The 14,766-nt window shown below is 42.0% G+C and overlaps 1 protein-coding gene across 2 annotated transcripts in view; it reads right to left on the reverse strand.

Annotated features, from left to right (window-relative positions):
• The window catches only part of KIF3A (kinesin family member 3A), a 29,728-nt gene extending 16,698 nt beyond the window's left edge, over positions 1-13,030 (reverse strand). For both annotated transcript variants that reach the window (XM_083600123.1, XM_083600124.1), the window contains exons 1-9: positions 12,798-13,030; positions 8,344-8,617; positions 6,775-6,919; positions 6,032-6,116; positions 5,531-5,636; positions 4,746-4,885; positions 3,603-3,800; positions 2,324-2,498; positions 768-869 (exon numbers count right to left, since the gene is read on the reverse strand). In XM_083600123.1, coding sequence (XP_083456249.1) covers positions 768-869; positions 2,324-2,498; positions 3,603-3,800; positions 4,746-4,885; positions 5,531-5,636; positions 6,032-6,116; positions 6,775-6,919; positions 8,344-8,617; positions 12,798-12,803 — 1,231 coding nt within the window. In that variant the 5' untranslated portion in view covers positions 12,804-13,030. The remainder of the gene's footprint in view (positions 1-767; positions 870-2,323; positions 2,499-3,602; positions 3,801-4,745; positions 4,886-5,530; positions 5,637-6,031; positions 6,117-6,774; positions 6,920-8,343; positions 8,618-12,797) is intronic.
• Between the last annotated feature and the right edge of the window lie 1,736 nt (positions 13,031-14,766).

The following is a 14,766-nucleotide window of genomic DNA, read 5'->3' on the forward strand; positions in this document are numbered from 1 at the left end:
GCTTGGGATAGACCTCAGTCACACCCTGGAGAGCTGCTGCAAGTCAGTGCCCACAATGCTGAGCTAGATGGCCCAATGGGTCTCTCAGTATAAGGCAACTGTCTTTAGAAAGAAATGATTAAAAGACCCATCACCACTGCTCCCTCATTCCCAAAAGGAAGATAACAGAAGGATGCAACAGATTTGCAGATGTGGCAAGGTGTTTCCTTAGGAATGAGCATGGCATAAACACAGAGAGGCCCATACAGCAAACTCCTTGGCAACTGTGGCTGAACATCAAATATGTTCACAGCTAGATCTCTCCAGCTACACAATCAAAATCCAGGCACTAACATGTTGGTTCAGTGGAGCTTGCTTTCCAGTAGTATTTTCAAGAGTCAAGTGTATATCCTAAAATAAAAAAGCCTGTACTAAGTACACCAAAGTATTGAGACAAGACAGTGACCACCTTGATATGCACAACCCTTGACAGTTTACAGCATTTCATACAACCCAGATTTTCTGACTACCCGTGCACCCTCCCTGTTACAATTGCTGAGAAAAAAATCAACCAAGAACTCAAATACCTGTGAATTCCTGAACTATGAACATACTGTCACTTAAGAGCCACGTTATTCAAGAAAACTAGCACAAGTGTGTTGTGCAAGCAGAAACAGCATTTATCTTTTAAGTAAGCAATTCCAACACTTCTAAAAGAGCCATGATAATTACAGCAAAATACAGATAATTAAAAGGCGAACTGCGGCTATTTTTTTCCAGCACCTTACCTCTTCGCTTCTTCCGCTTTTCTCCATCTTCTCCAATCTCCCCATCATCGTCTTCATCATCATCTTCAGAGCCACTCGTCTCAGAGCCAGAGATCTCTTCGCCTATAGTATTATTGTGTTTTTTTAGTAGCTTATCCAAGAAACAGACACTCTTCAGTCAGTGCTCATCTACAGCTTATTGTTACATCAGCGAGGCACCCATACACTTCATTATCTTAATTTAAAACTCACCCTAGTTCCGTCCATTTTCCTTTCTCACCCTTCCTAGAAAATCAGACTGCGAGGGAGCCTGGCAAACTTTGCCAAACAGATTACCATTAGCAACTGGATGTGGGCCTGGTCCTTATCAAATTGATTTTGCTGTATCCTTTGACATCAGGCAGGTGCCTTTGCTGTGCTCCAGTAGTTTCCAGACTTTTCCTCCGGGTGGCCCGCGTGAAAATATCAAAAAATCTTGGCAAGCCACTTCATGATTTTTCTACCTATTGTAGCAATTGTACTGAGCTGTGCTAGATGCTGTGTGATTGCTATTGCTTTTTATTTATTACATTGTTTCTTATTGTATTACAATTACAAATTCATAGAACTAATAAAATATAAAATACAATATAAGAGAAGCAATAAAAATATAATTAGAAATCAGTATGTTTAGTGTGCTGCACCCACCATTTTCAGTTACTGTTCACTAGACCACTTGAATGAAACTCATAACTACTGGTTGTCTGTAGACCAGTTTGGTAACCCCTGTATTATTATTTTTAGTGCCTGCTAAAAGTATTTTTGTTTAGGCAAATGTATCCAGACATGTAATAGTTGACACGTGTGTTAATCTGCTTTTAGCTTAACTGCCAATTTTAATTATAAAAAATACTTTTTTAACACTTTTTAGTAACAATTTTAATGGGGTTTTTTTGTGTGTAAACCACTTATAGGTTCTATTTACAACCAAGCAGCATATAAATTTTGTTAAATAAGTAAAACACTAGTTGCAGGCAAGCCTAAACAAAGAAAAACAAGTAACCGGCAATCTACTCTTAGCTCCAGGTACCATCTAGTGGGCAGATGTAATATTTTACTGAAAGGAATTAAGCACTAATTTGAAGTTCAGAGCAAGTATGATGTAGTGGTTCAAGTACTTGACTTAGATTTGGGAATATTTGGGTTCTAATACAATGACTTTGGGGTCAGTTGCTCACTCTCACTAACCCACCTCAAGAGGTTGTGAGAATTAAAGGGGGTGTCATTCTGTACACCCCACAGCAGGTGTGGGGAACCTTTGGCCCTCCACGTTGCCAAACTACAATTCCCATCACCCCTGGCCATTGTCCATGCTCGCTAGGGCAGATGGGAGTTGTAGTTCAGCAACACCTGGAGTGCCAAAGGTTCCCCACTCCTCTCCTTTGAGGACAGGTTCAAAATCTTTAAGCATTTTAACAATCAGAATTTCTCTGCCATTTGAAAAGTTATTAAGGTAATTTGGACACTCAGTGCTATTTCTACTACCTGCTTGTCATCTCTATTGAAAAAGGACTGGTGGAAAAGAGTTGGCAGGTTACCTTCCTCCAACTTTTTCTTAAGTTCTTCAATTTCTTTTTGAAATTGGCGAAGCAAAGCATCCTTTGGATCTTCATTAATTCTAGCCTTATTCTTGATGTTCTTGGCACGGTTGGCATATCGCAGAGTGCTGATAGTCTCGTCATAATTGTAGTCTGCTGGACCAATGTTGGCACACTAAGAAAGAAGAATAAAGCTATGTACAAGAAGCAGGGTGGAAGCAAGAGCCTAGAAAACGACAGTTCGACGAAAAACAAAGTCAATTCTACAGACTGCACAGCACGGTGATCACATTTAGGGGAAAGTTTTGTCGTCTGTTGGCCATGGGGCTGCTCTACAGATCTCAGCCCAAAACATAACTGAAGGCCAAATGTCTGTTGTCCGGCTGTTAGAGACCCATATTTGGTTCACAGATTCCTGTGCCCGGGTTTATACAGGGGGCACTCCTGTTAGGAAGCCTAATATATAAAGAGGTGGCTCCATAGAATCACAGAATCTAGTCCAACCCCCTGCAATGCAGGAATCTTTTGCCAACGTGGGGCTCAAACCCATGATCTTGAGATTAAGAGTTTCATGCTCTACCGCCTGAACTAGCACCTTTCCTTTAATGCACAGAAATATATAAAGTTATTTATCAATGTGGTTCGTGTCTGCTTCACCAATTGGTAACACTTCCTACATTATACTAAACACACCAGGCTAAAAAAAATGTTTCTGTATGCATTTGCCTGCTTTATCATGCTTTCAAGAATTATGCTAACCCAAACCCTAAACATGGAAAGCTAAAACTTTACATTCATACCCCATATTGTATATATTACTTATAAATAGAGGGTGGAATTCAAGGTAGCGCTAAGTGGGGTACGCATGCAGACAGAGGTTTACTTGTGCAACAAGACCTTCCTTCCCCCACATGCCCCCCAAACCTGAGCCAGAGTAGATTTGAGGTATATGGGAGCACATAAGGGCGGGGGGAGTCCAGCTGTACTAGCGGACATTGTTCCATGTATACAACAACTTAACTGAATCCCACACACAATTTTGCAGCAAAACAAACACATACTTTTAAAAAATCCCATTAAGGGCTGGTGTGGCATATTGTACAAGCTGCCCAACTGAAATCACTGCTAAGTGAGGACAAAATGGGAAGCAGGGAGAAAGTGCTGTGTGGAAACTCCTTGGGAAGGAGCATAAAGAAGTAGCAATAGCAGCTATTACAACAAGCTGTTGCCTCAGCTCACTAGAGCATTATGGAACTGAATGTGACATTCTCATCATTACCATCATAGTTTTAGAGTTGCCTCCAAGGGAATCCTGTAGCAGTCGAGTCAGTTTAGAGTTCCGGTAAGGCACATGAGTGCTCTTTCCATCCACTAATGCAGAAATGACATTCCCAAGGGTAGAGAGGGAAAGGTTGATTTTGGTAGCTTCCTTTAGTCGTTGCCCAGTGGCTCCAGTTTTTGCTTGCCTCTCTGATCCCTTGAAAAAGAGAGGGGAGAAATTTACAAGGCATTGAAAATTCCAGCACAAGCATTTTCTGCAAATGAGACCACAGAACACTGCAAAGCAGCTAGAAAAGGAAAGACTAGGGTTGCCCCTTTGAATAAAATGAGGAAAGGGGGAACTTCAGTTAATCAAGAAGTTCATACTTGGTGTATGACTCAAAAGCTGCACCCCAGAAACACTGCAAGGAACCCCAGGGCAGATGACATCCCTAAAATAACAACTGCTACAAGCAATGCCTTGGAGTCTAGACTTGAAAACAAGAAGAAAAAGAAGTATTACAAAGCTACTGCACTGCAGGAAGAGGGAACAGTGGGATCATTTTTATTAAATAAAACATTCCTAGCCCTCATTATTGCAGAGCCAGAGGGGCAGATCATGATTGCTGTGGGTTATAAAAGGCACACAGGCTGAAAGGCAAATAAAGTTCCAGATATACTGTTTTTTTATTTGAGGATTTTCAGGAACAAACACTGTATTTTAAACACTGGTAGGCAGAAAAAGTCCAGCTAGGACACAGACGTTTCAACTGATCTAAGGGAACCTACTACATTTTTCCAACAAACCAAGAATCAGTTCCCAGAAGAAAACATGCCACAGATCCTCATCCTCCACAATTTTAATGATAGTTACATAGTGAAAGCTTTTAAGACTCTTCCTGCAAAGTTATGGTCTTCTTCTTCCTTGCAACCAAGCTTGGGTGAATTTGCCCAGGTTGTCCCAACGCTTTGAGCCAGCAATCTTTTGTGAGTAAGCACCACTTAATACAGACACACTTGCTTTTGAGTACCCGCACAAGATGGCTCTGAAAGAAGGGTCTCCTGTGATGGTATCTCAGCCCTCATGTTAAGACAGCCCAAGACAGCTGCATCAGAAATGCATGCAACAACTTCTCCGCAAGAAATGAATGTAGCAACTTACCGCAAGGTCTACTAAGTGCAGTTTGCCCATGCGCACATGTATATTCCCATCAACACCCTTCTCACTGCACTCAATTGTAATTGTAAAGATAGCATGGGAACGGGAACTGTGCTCATTCATATTCGTGGCACCAACAGAACCTATGTACAAGTAAAGGCTTATGTTAACAATTCCATTTTAAAAAAAATAATTTTTTATACTGCCCTTCAACTGAGGATCACAGGGCAGTTTACAATATAAATGCACAAAGATGCATAACAATAACAACATATGAAACAATAACAGCACCCCAATTGAAATAACACTGTTTTGACACTACCAGAGCAACTGCAACACTTTGCCCAGATTATTGTTTCAAAAACATTCATGTATTGTGTATTTTCCTAAATTGGATGGCATGTCTCTTCTTTTCCACAAGAGCATAAGAGCTCAGCTGAAGAGCCAGTGTAGTACATTGATAAGATTTGAACCAAATCCTTCCTCAGTTATGAAACTGAGTAGCCTTACCAGACTTAGGCAAGTCAACCTATCTCTCAGTTTAACCTGATGTATAGGGTAATTACAAAAATAAAAGCATCCACTGTGAACTGCTTGGATAGTGGTTGGTATGCAAATTAATAATTTAGAAAAGCTGCAATAATTGGATGGTATCCAACTAAATTTTCTGTCAGCCCAAGGATTTTTGACTGTGCAATGGAACTTGCAGCCCTGCCCACCTCAGAGACATAATGTGTCAACCACACATAACGGAGGCAAGAACAGCTAGGTGGCTATGTGCAACTTACGGTTTTTGTGACCAAGTGTCATAATTCTGTCCATGTCATCCGCATTGTTTACAACATAAGCTGAAAGATCTTTGATATAGACTCCCACATCGGGTCGTTCTTTAACCTATAAGACAAATCAGGCAGTCATTTTGGGAAAGCGCCTAAAAACAGCCTTTAAAGAAATACTGCTCTGTGTCCCTCTGCTCACAGAAGAGACTCTGAGTGGAAGCTTCTGTGAATGGAAGGTGGGGCGGGGGAGGCAATTTTCACTTACTTTTCACCAAATAAATTCCAGAGGGTTAAGGAATTTTTGGAACACCATGAGAGAGGGTTAAGAAGAAAGTGAGAATTTTCAAAAATATAATTTCCTTCGCTCTTTCATTCACAGAAGCTGTTGCTGGGGTGAGGAGTTTTCTGATGAGTGGAGTGACATTTGGATACAACACTTTGTATTTGCCCATTAGTAATTTTGTTATACTATTCCCTTTGCTCACTAGTTTAAAAGTTATTAGTGCTTACCTCCAGCCTCTGTGTCTGGTCTTTCCCCAGCAGGTCTCGCACTTCCTCATTGTAGATTTCCAAGTAAGAGACTCTGACCAAAAACCTGAAGTTTAATGCACCCAGAAAAAAGAACATATTCAGAATTAATTTGATCTTACAAGCAAATATACAAAACACCAGATTGATGTAAAACTAATAATGAAGGGATCTTATTTCAGTCAGGAGGTTGGAGCATGTTTCTTGTAAGAAAATGTGAAAGCATTTTTTACTTTTGACTTTGGGGGACAAGACGCAGCCAAAGTGGGAACATGATGCAAGATTACAAAACAATGATGTCACAGAGAGAGAAAATAATCATCCTCACATTAGAATGTGACCATGTAATGAAACTGAGAAACAGCAGATCCAGCACATACAAAGGATATTTCTTTGTATAACACATACTGGTGAAATTCACCGTCACAGGATGTGACCATGACCAGTGGCTTTAGTAGGAAATCAGACAAATTCATGGAGGATGGTTTTGGGTAGACATAATAGCACAAATAGCTAAACTGCAACCTCCATGTTCACAAGTAATCCAAACCTCAGTCTAACTAACACTCTAAACACCAGATGAAGGGTGCCCTGATTGTGGGCTTCCAAGAAGCATTGAGCTGAGAATGTGTTAAAACAGGTTGCTGGATTAGTTTTGGCCATTGGCCTCACCCAGCACTGGTGTTTTAGGGTTTGGGGGTGAGGAAAGCAATTAAGTGATTTACCTTGTATCACCTTCTGCCTTTGCAATGTGGCCAAAAATATGAGCAAAAGAATTTGGAATGATCCCCCTGAGTTCTGGAACAGCCCGGACACCTTCCATAGTAAATGTTTTCCCCGTTCCAGTTTGTCCATAAGCAAAAATGGTGCCTGCAATATAGGGCAGAGAAGTTGTTAATCTTTTCTTGGACACCACCAGCACTATTAAGACAATACAATGTAAATAGCAATGGTTGGATATGAAATAATAATAATCATGGTTTAGCTTAGCACGACGTGCACCAGCCACAGCGAACCTAACACACTCCCACCTCCTTAGATTTGCCTTCACTAAACCATCTCTTCATATTTCATTTAAATTGAGGGTTGAAATTTAACATTACCTCTGGTCAGTTTCACTAGACTGGGGAAGAAAATTGTTACTTATCAAGAAAGCATGTATCACTAGGACAAGTACAGAAGGGGAAACCCATTAAAATTGATTTTTAATGGATTTTTTCTCAGCAGTATTAGCTAGCAGCCTCCGTGTACAAGTTCAGTAACACCCCCTCTAATTCTAACACAGGCCCAAAATTCACCTTACTTGTCATAGCAGGATACACATTACAGTACTAAGTGCAAAATACACGCCTTCCCCATTTACTATGAAGGGTGCATGGTCCCATAACTAGGTCTCTCTCTCTCTCGCCTTAAAAACAAAACAAAACTTCAAGGTTTCTATACGAATGTAACTTACACACCAGAAGGTGGGGGGGGGACTCGAGTATATGTATCCAAATTCATTCATTCATACATACATATCTACATAATGTGAGAACAGGCCTATAACAGGAATTGGGGAAACAGCAAGTGAAAAGTCAGGGATGGTGTCATGTCCTGGCATGGATACAATGCTAAACTATGGTTCAGTGCTATGTCAATGAGCTTGCTAAAACTTTGACCTTGCCCATCTCTTCCTTTAATGCAGCTGTGGGAATATTAGTAGTTTTGTTCAAACTATGGCTTATTGGACAAAGCTAGGACCTGTGTTTTATGATCCTGACTTTTTACTGTGAGCGGGATGCAGTTGCTGTTATCAGGAAGCAGACCCTGCCAGTCTCCTCCTTGCAGCATCACTGAAAGAAGAAAGGGGAAAGAGGAGTGCAATAGAGCCCAAGGTCTGAACAGGCTGGTGAGTGTTGGTAGTCCAACTGTATCTGGAAGGTACCATGCTGGCTATCCCTGGACACAACTATTTCTCTAAACTAAAGTTGCCTCTGCAACAAGGAAAGGAAATCTACATGCTGTCTGATGGGGACCAGATATGATTCTAAGAGGACTTGGGAGATTATAATGCAGAAGGATGACTATTATGTAAGTGTGTGAACAGGTCTTAATCACAGTAAAATGTTGTTGATGATTATGTTAGCAATTAGAAAAACAGAGGCACTTTTCAGAAGCAGAACACTTTATGAACAGTTGGCGTTCTGTAATTAAGCAGAACAGTAGGTGCAAACAACACGGGATATTTGCAATTCTTAATAAAGCAAGGGTCAGTTCATACCATCATTTTTATGCAACAAAGAAGCACTTACCATTATAACCTTCTAGAACAGAGTCAATAATTGGCCTTGCAGTTAAATTATAAACATCAAGTTGTTTGCTCTCTGGTCCAAAAACGGTATCAAATGTAAATGTCTTGGGAGGTTCATTGGAAGAATCTGTTTTATGGACAGTAATAGTGCCTCGCATTTCGTCGACATTAACTGCCATCTTGTAACACATTGCTTTCTCCCGTTCATTGAAAGGCCGGCAGCGAACAACAACCTTAACATTATCAGAATTGTCCGACTTCTCGGATTTGTTAATCTACAGAAAGAAAGAAAATAACCAATTATAATTCATGAAAGAAGCAAAGCTGTAAAGCAAAGAAGTGATCTGTAATCACCACCTACTAGATAACAACTACTTCTGATGGCAGAGAAACAGCATACTGTTACACTGAACCCTCAAATTCAAGGCCCTTCAACTTTTTTGTGTGCCTTGGTACCTGCTCAAAATTTGTGGTTGCCTCTGCCCCATACCCAAAGTGGCTGTGAGGAAAGGACTTGACCCTGACTTCACCACACCTTCAAAGGCTCTCCCATGCTTCCCGTATCAGTTCTAAGCTTGGAGAAAGGTCTACAAGAAACTGAAAAACTGACCTTTGCTTAAATTTATTGTAGATGCTTGTTTTAGATGCTTGTAGACTTTTATTCTCGAGATATAAGATAAAAAAAAAAAGGCAGGGGAGGGAGCAGGGATTACTTCTGCATTTACCCAGCAGATTAAGAGGTACCCTGTACCACTGGAAGAATTATTCATCCCCCTCCTGGTCTGGGGCTTGTTTCAGTGCTCCAAGATGAGGGTCTGAACCTTTGTCCCAACCTTGGAATTGAGGCAGAGGATCATCATCCCCACACTTGTTGCGCACTTGCGCTGTATCTCCAAAGACTTCCAAGCACCTTCAAAGCACAATGTTAGGGATCATTTTCAGCTACGTTAGGGGGGAGGCTGGAACTTATTGTACTTGCCATGGTGAGAGGGACTATAGGCCCTTCCCCAAACTTCCCTGAGTTCAAAGATGCTTCCCCAGATTCTCCAAAGGGAAAAATAACACCAACAGACCAAAAAAAGAGGGTGACGCCAGAATACTGGCGCACCAATATCGCTTTGGATTGCAGCATACATGTTTCAAAAGTAAGTCAAACTGCACTGCATATTTTTTTTTTGTAAAATCCCCAAATTTCAAAAGGGTTTACACCATATTTAAATGTGTTACATTTGCCAAGTAAAAGATTTACACTGAGATGTTTTGTTCTAGGTGAACCATATTATAAATACCATGCCCTGAAAGCACATTGTCAGTATCAATATTCTTTGATATACGTGTTTGTAAACAAAACAATTTAAAACAAAAAGCTTACAAAATAAAACTGTGAAGTTCTGCATTATGCAAAAGTGAAAAGAAAATTAAAAAATTGAATATGCTAGGTCTCGGATGAAAGATATTTGCCCTGGCAGCAGTTCAGGTGAAAATGATCTCAGGACTGTAGCTGGTTACAAACTGAACATGAGTCAGTAGTGTGATGCAGCTGCAAACAAGGCAAATGTGATTTTAAACTCCATTAATTGGTCCAACTTCATTTGGAATACTGTACCATGTCCAGTTCTGGGTGCCACGCTTAAAGAAGGGCACAAACTGAAATATGGGTTCAAAGCAAGGCAACAAAGATGGTCAGGAGGAAAGACTGAAGGAACTGGGTATATTTAGCCTGGAAAAGAAAAGAAAATCTGATGGGGACTATATATTCTTCAAAAAACTGAAGGGCTATCACACAGAAGAGGGCAAAAAAGACTTGTTATCTGCTGCCACAGACACTAGCTCAAATGGGCTAATAGTTGAACACTAGCAGAAGTGCTTGAACAATTTGACATTAGCACCAATTACCCAGAATAGGGTTGGGGTCTTGCTTGCTGAAGGTTTTCAAGCAAGAGGCTGAACAGCAACTTGTTGGGGATGACCTAGTTCTGGATTTCTTGCAGCAAGCTTAGTGGTTGGACTAGATAGAATTGTAGAATTGAAAGGAGTGTTGCAGGCTAAGAGATGCATTTACACAAGGTGGTACAGTATATGGGCAATTTAAGCACCAACAGCACAATCCTAACCATATCTACTTAGAAGTCAGTCCTATTGATTCAATAGGGTTTACTCCCAGGTAAGTGAAGACTGAAGCCTTAGCCTCCATGTCATCCTCAACAAAGATGTATTGTTTAAATTATTATTAATTGTATACCATCCTATACCTGTAGATCTCAGGTGGCTCACAACAAAAAATTAAAATATAAAAAACACAAAATACATAATAAAAACAAAAATGAAGACAATCCAATAATTTCCCCCTTCAAAAGGGCATCAGATGTCAACCAGCCAAAGGCCTGGTTCTCTATATTACATATCTCAGAATCATAAATCTGAGCAAAGGCATAGACAAATGGTTCTTCTATGAAAAGCAATAGCAGCTTTTGGGAACGTTTTTCATCCGCTCCTTAATATTTACCTATGTGCTTGCATCCACTTTGGTGGGTGCCATCTGGGAGGGTCCTGCAAAATTCCGTGTGTGTGTGTGTGTGTGTGTGTGCATTCGTAAACCCTTTGACCACTCCTACTTATCAGCAGTCAAAACCCACACTCCACCCAAATGTTGCTAAATACAATTCACATCAAATCCAGTCACCACTGTTAGGATGGTGATAACCCCCATTGGATGATGGGGGATTAAAAGCCAGCAACACCTAGAGAGCCACAGTTTAACCAATTTTGAGACAACTCTGATGTCTAGACTTTCACGCTAACCTGCCTAGGAAGTCTTGCTGTAGAACAGCATACACGTTGCTACAGCTTTACAGAGGATGCATATGACTTCACAGCAAGGAAATCACAAACACATCAAAAGGCTTTTACTTAGACACAACAGAATGCATTAAAAGGCTCTGACTCAGCGCTAAGTTCAACTACACATACATTGTGACATCTGTAACAACAGAAAAAATCTTGGTTTTGCTTCAAAAAAAGCAAATGAACAGCCTCAGTGAAAGTTCACAGCACTGATGTAGGTATAAGGCATGATATTCTAATGCAAGCAAAATTAACATAAGCCATACTAAGTCAACCTGAGGAGATTTCAATGATTTTTACCAGCTAAATTTGATTTCTGGGATCATCTTTTAAATATATTTTACTTTTATTTTTGCAATCACATTTCCCAGAAAACACTTATTCCACAGACTTCCCCAACATACAAAACTGAGTCAGGGCTTAATTCAACACAGGATAACAGTCACCAATGCACACAGTAGTAAATACCAAAACTTGCTCTGCCTTAAGGATGAAGGCATTGACTGTGATCACCATACGACATCACACAATTTTATTGTGGATTTCATTTTGAAAGCTACCTTTCAAGGGTCCCTGCCCAGTATGGCATATGCCCACAACATCACAACAAATAATCACATGATTTTATTGCATATTTAAAGATGGCCGCAATCCGCAAAAACCTTGTTTTGAAAACTGCCTTCAGGAAAGGCCCTGCTCAGCGAGGTACATCTATCCACAGCATCACAACAAGTAATCGCATGATGGTTTCATTCTGGATTTTCAATCGGCTTCATATTGCAGGGATCTCACATCTGAGAGCTGCCTTCAGGGCCCAGGCCCAATGAACAGTATACATACATACATACATACATACATATATGGTTGGCATCCATCTGTCTTGAGAGTCATCAATGATGTGAAGTCAAATGGCTGCGTTAGCAGCACCTAAGTCATCACCCCAGGGCACTATATATATATATATATTTGTGTGTGTACAGTGCTTTTTTAAAAAAAAGGTTTAGGGGTACTCTCATTTTGATTCAAGAATATCCCCATTTCATTGTTCACATCGGGGAAAATAAATACAGTAAATGGACAAAAGTACAAAGATTCACAAAATGTTTAAGGGTATGCGTCCTCCTGCGTCCCCCCAGAAAAAAGCACTGTATATGTATGCATGTATACACAAACACACATACATATGTAATATTCACAACAGCCCACATGCTTCTACTGCGAATTTTCCAATCGGTTCTGTAGGTGGCTTTTTCTTTTTAAAAAATCCGCTGTAAGGTAGATATTACACATAAGGTAGATAATAATAGAATAGGTGAGGTAGATGTTATTGACTCCTGTAAGGTACACATTATTAACAGCAGCAGCAGCAGCAACAACTACACGTTTAATGCATGCGAAGCCGCCGCCCCCGGCCCATAAGCCTGCAGAACCGCCCGCCCCCCGCAGAAGCCCTGCAGCCCGCCGCCCTCCCGGCCCTTCACCCGCCGGCGCCCAGCCTCGCTCTCCGCCAGCGCCGCCCCTAGCAACGGACCCGCAGCGCGCAGGGAAGCAGGGAGGGCGGGGAAGGGGCCGAGGCGCCGGGGAAGGGAAAGGGGGAGCGCGGTCTCTCACCGGCATCTTGCCTGCCTGCCTGCCTGCCTGCCTGCGCTGGACTCAGCGGGGCTGGAGGGGCTCCGGCCCGGGACTGCGGGGCGTTGAGGGAACAGGAGGCCGGCGGCAGCCCGTCCGCTTCGCTACAATAATGGTTAACACAATAGCCGGCCCCAGTGCGCCTGCGCCGACTCGGGATGACAGCGGGAGCAGCCCACCCTTCCCCGCTCCTCCCCGCCTCCGGTCCTCAGCCTGCGTCATGCAGAGGCCTGTCAGCCAATAAGGAAGCGGCCGCTCCGGCGCCCGGCGGCTATTGGAGTGGGAATGTGGCCAATGGGAGGAAAGGAAGGCAGAGCGGCGGCGCAGTACGCGGGAGACCAGGAGGAAGAGGGGCGTCGGGGAGGAGAACGTGTGGATGCGCTCGGGTCACGTTGTTGGGTCTCAATCATTCAAGCTGGCAGTCCGCGAGCAGCTGAGCTATGGAAGCCGCCGAAAGTGTGCTCGAGTGCTGAGGAGAGGCATTCTACTGCCTTCGTTGCAATGTGCTCGGCCAGCTCCGGATGGTGTCCGAAGCAGTTGGAGCAAAAACTTTCGGGGGAGGCGAGTATTTGAGCAACGTCCATCGCGTCAAATGGCGGGCAGGTGTTTTGTGCCGCTTGATTTGAAGCCACGTAAGGCTTGTAGGCACCGTGTAACTCGGAACTGTCTGTTGCACAGGTGGGCAGCTCTCCAGGGTCTTTCACAGCCCTACCTGGAGATGCGTGTGACTGAACCTTCTTGCAATGCGTGTCCTGCTACCACTGAGAGGAAACCCCTTTCCTTTTGTGTGTGTATGTGTAATCTGCTACCTACAACAATTGCCTTCCAAAACTCGCACCCTCACCCAGGTTTCACACTCCCAGAGTTTGAACAGTGGATCTTGGTTGCGCACAACATGCTAAATGCATGACGTCAGTGAAAGTTGCACCCATTGCCGCATAACTTGTGAGAACTGTAATAAAAAGTTTAAGGTCTTATATATATATAAAATAAATGTTCATAAATGTACCAACCAAGCACGTACATCGATATGTGGACCATATGCTCCATTTCAGGGCTTTCTACTGAGTGCCACTGTTGGAGCGTGTGTGGGAAAATGAGAATGTTATTGCATATGTGATGGCCTTAAGCGCTGCAACCCATTGCTATGGATCCAGGTAGAGTGCTACTTGACAATTCACAAATTGTCTAACAAAGATTCTTCATGCAGGTCTCATGCCCCATCTTGTTATTTGTGTTTGGAATAAGAATCTTCACATGCTCAAAGAACATACTTCCAGAAGAAATAGCTTGGCCAAATATGTGGGGCCATTTGTTTATGGACAAGTTAATCACCAAATGAAAGTATTCTGGAATTTGGTGAGACCTGATTATGTCAAACAAACACCTGCTACCCCTTTAAGACTCCTAGTGGTCTACACTAGATGTTCTGCACTCATGTTCTGCTTGGGGCTTCCCAAGATTGGCCACTGTCAGAACAGAATGCTGGACTTAATAGGCATTTGGTCCAGTTCAGCAGCACTCTGCTTATGCACTTAAGTTACTTTAGCTATTAAGATGATTACTACTGTAAAACTACTTTATCTCTCACCCTTTAAACGGAAATCTACCAATTTTTCTCAAGATTTGCATTTTCTTTATATATGATTTGATTATTTTTCTGGGAACACTTTGGGGACCACCCCCCCAAAAAAAAAGTATGATTTTTTTTTTGTTATTGACACAATAGTAGACCCCATCTACACTATACATTTAATTGTTTTGCCTATAGAAAGGATTCCTATCTCGCCACCAGAATTGCAGTATGAATAAGAACTCAGTCTTGGGCTTGGGCAAGTATGCCATTCCAATGAATTTTCATAGTGAATTGCTTAAGAACCTAGGAAGTGTCCTGCTAAATCAGGCCGAAGATCCATCTCGTCCAGCATCCTGTTCTCACACTGGCCAGTCC

The sequence above is a fragment of the Podarcis filfolensis genome, assembly GCF_964270895.1.
Source record: "Podarcis filfolensis genome assembly, chromosome: 2".
Lineage (NCBI taxonomy): Eukaryota > Metazoa > Chordata > Lepidosauria > Squamata > Lacertidae > Podarcis > Podarcis filfolensis.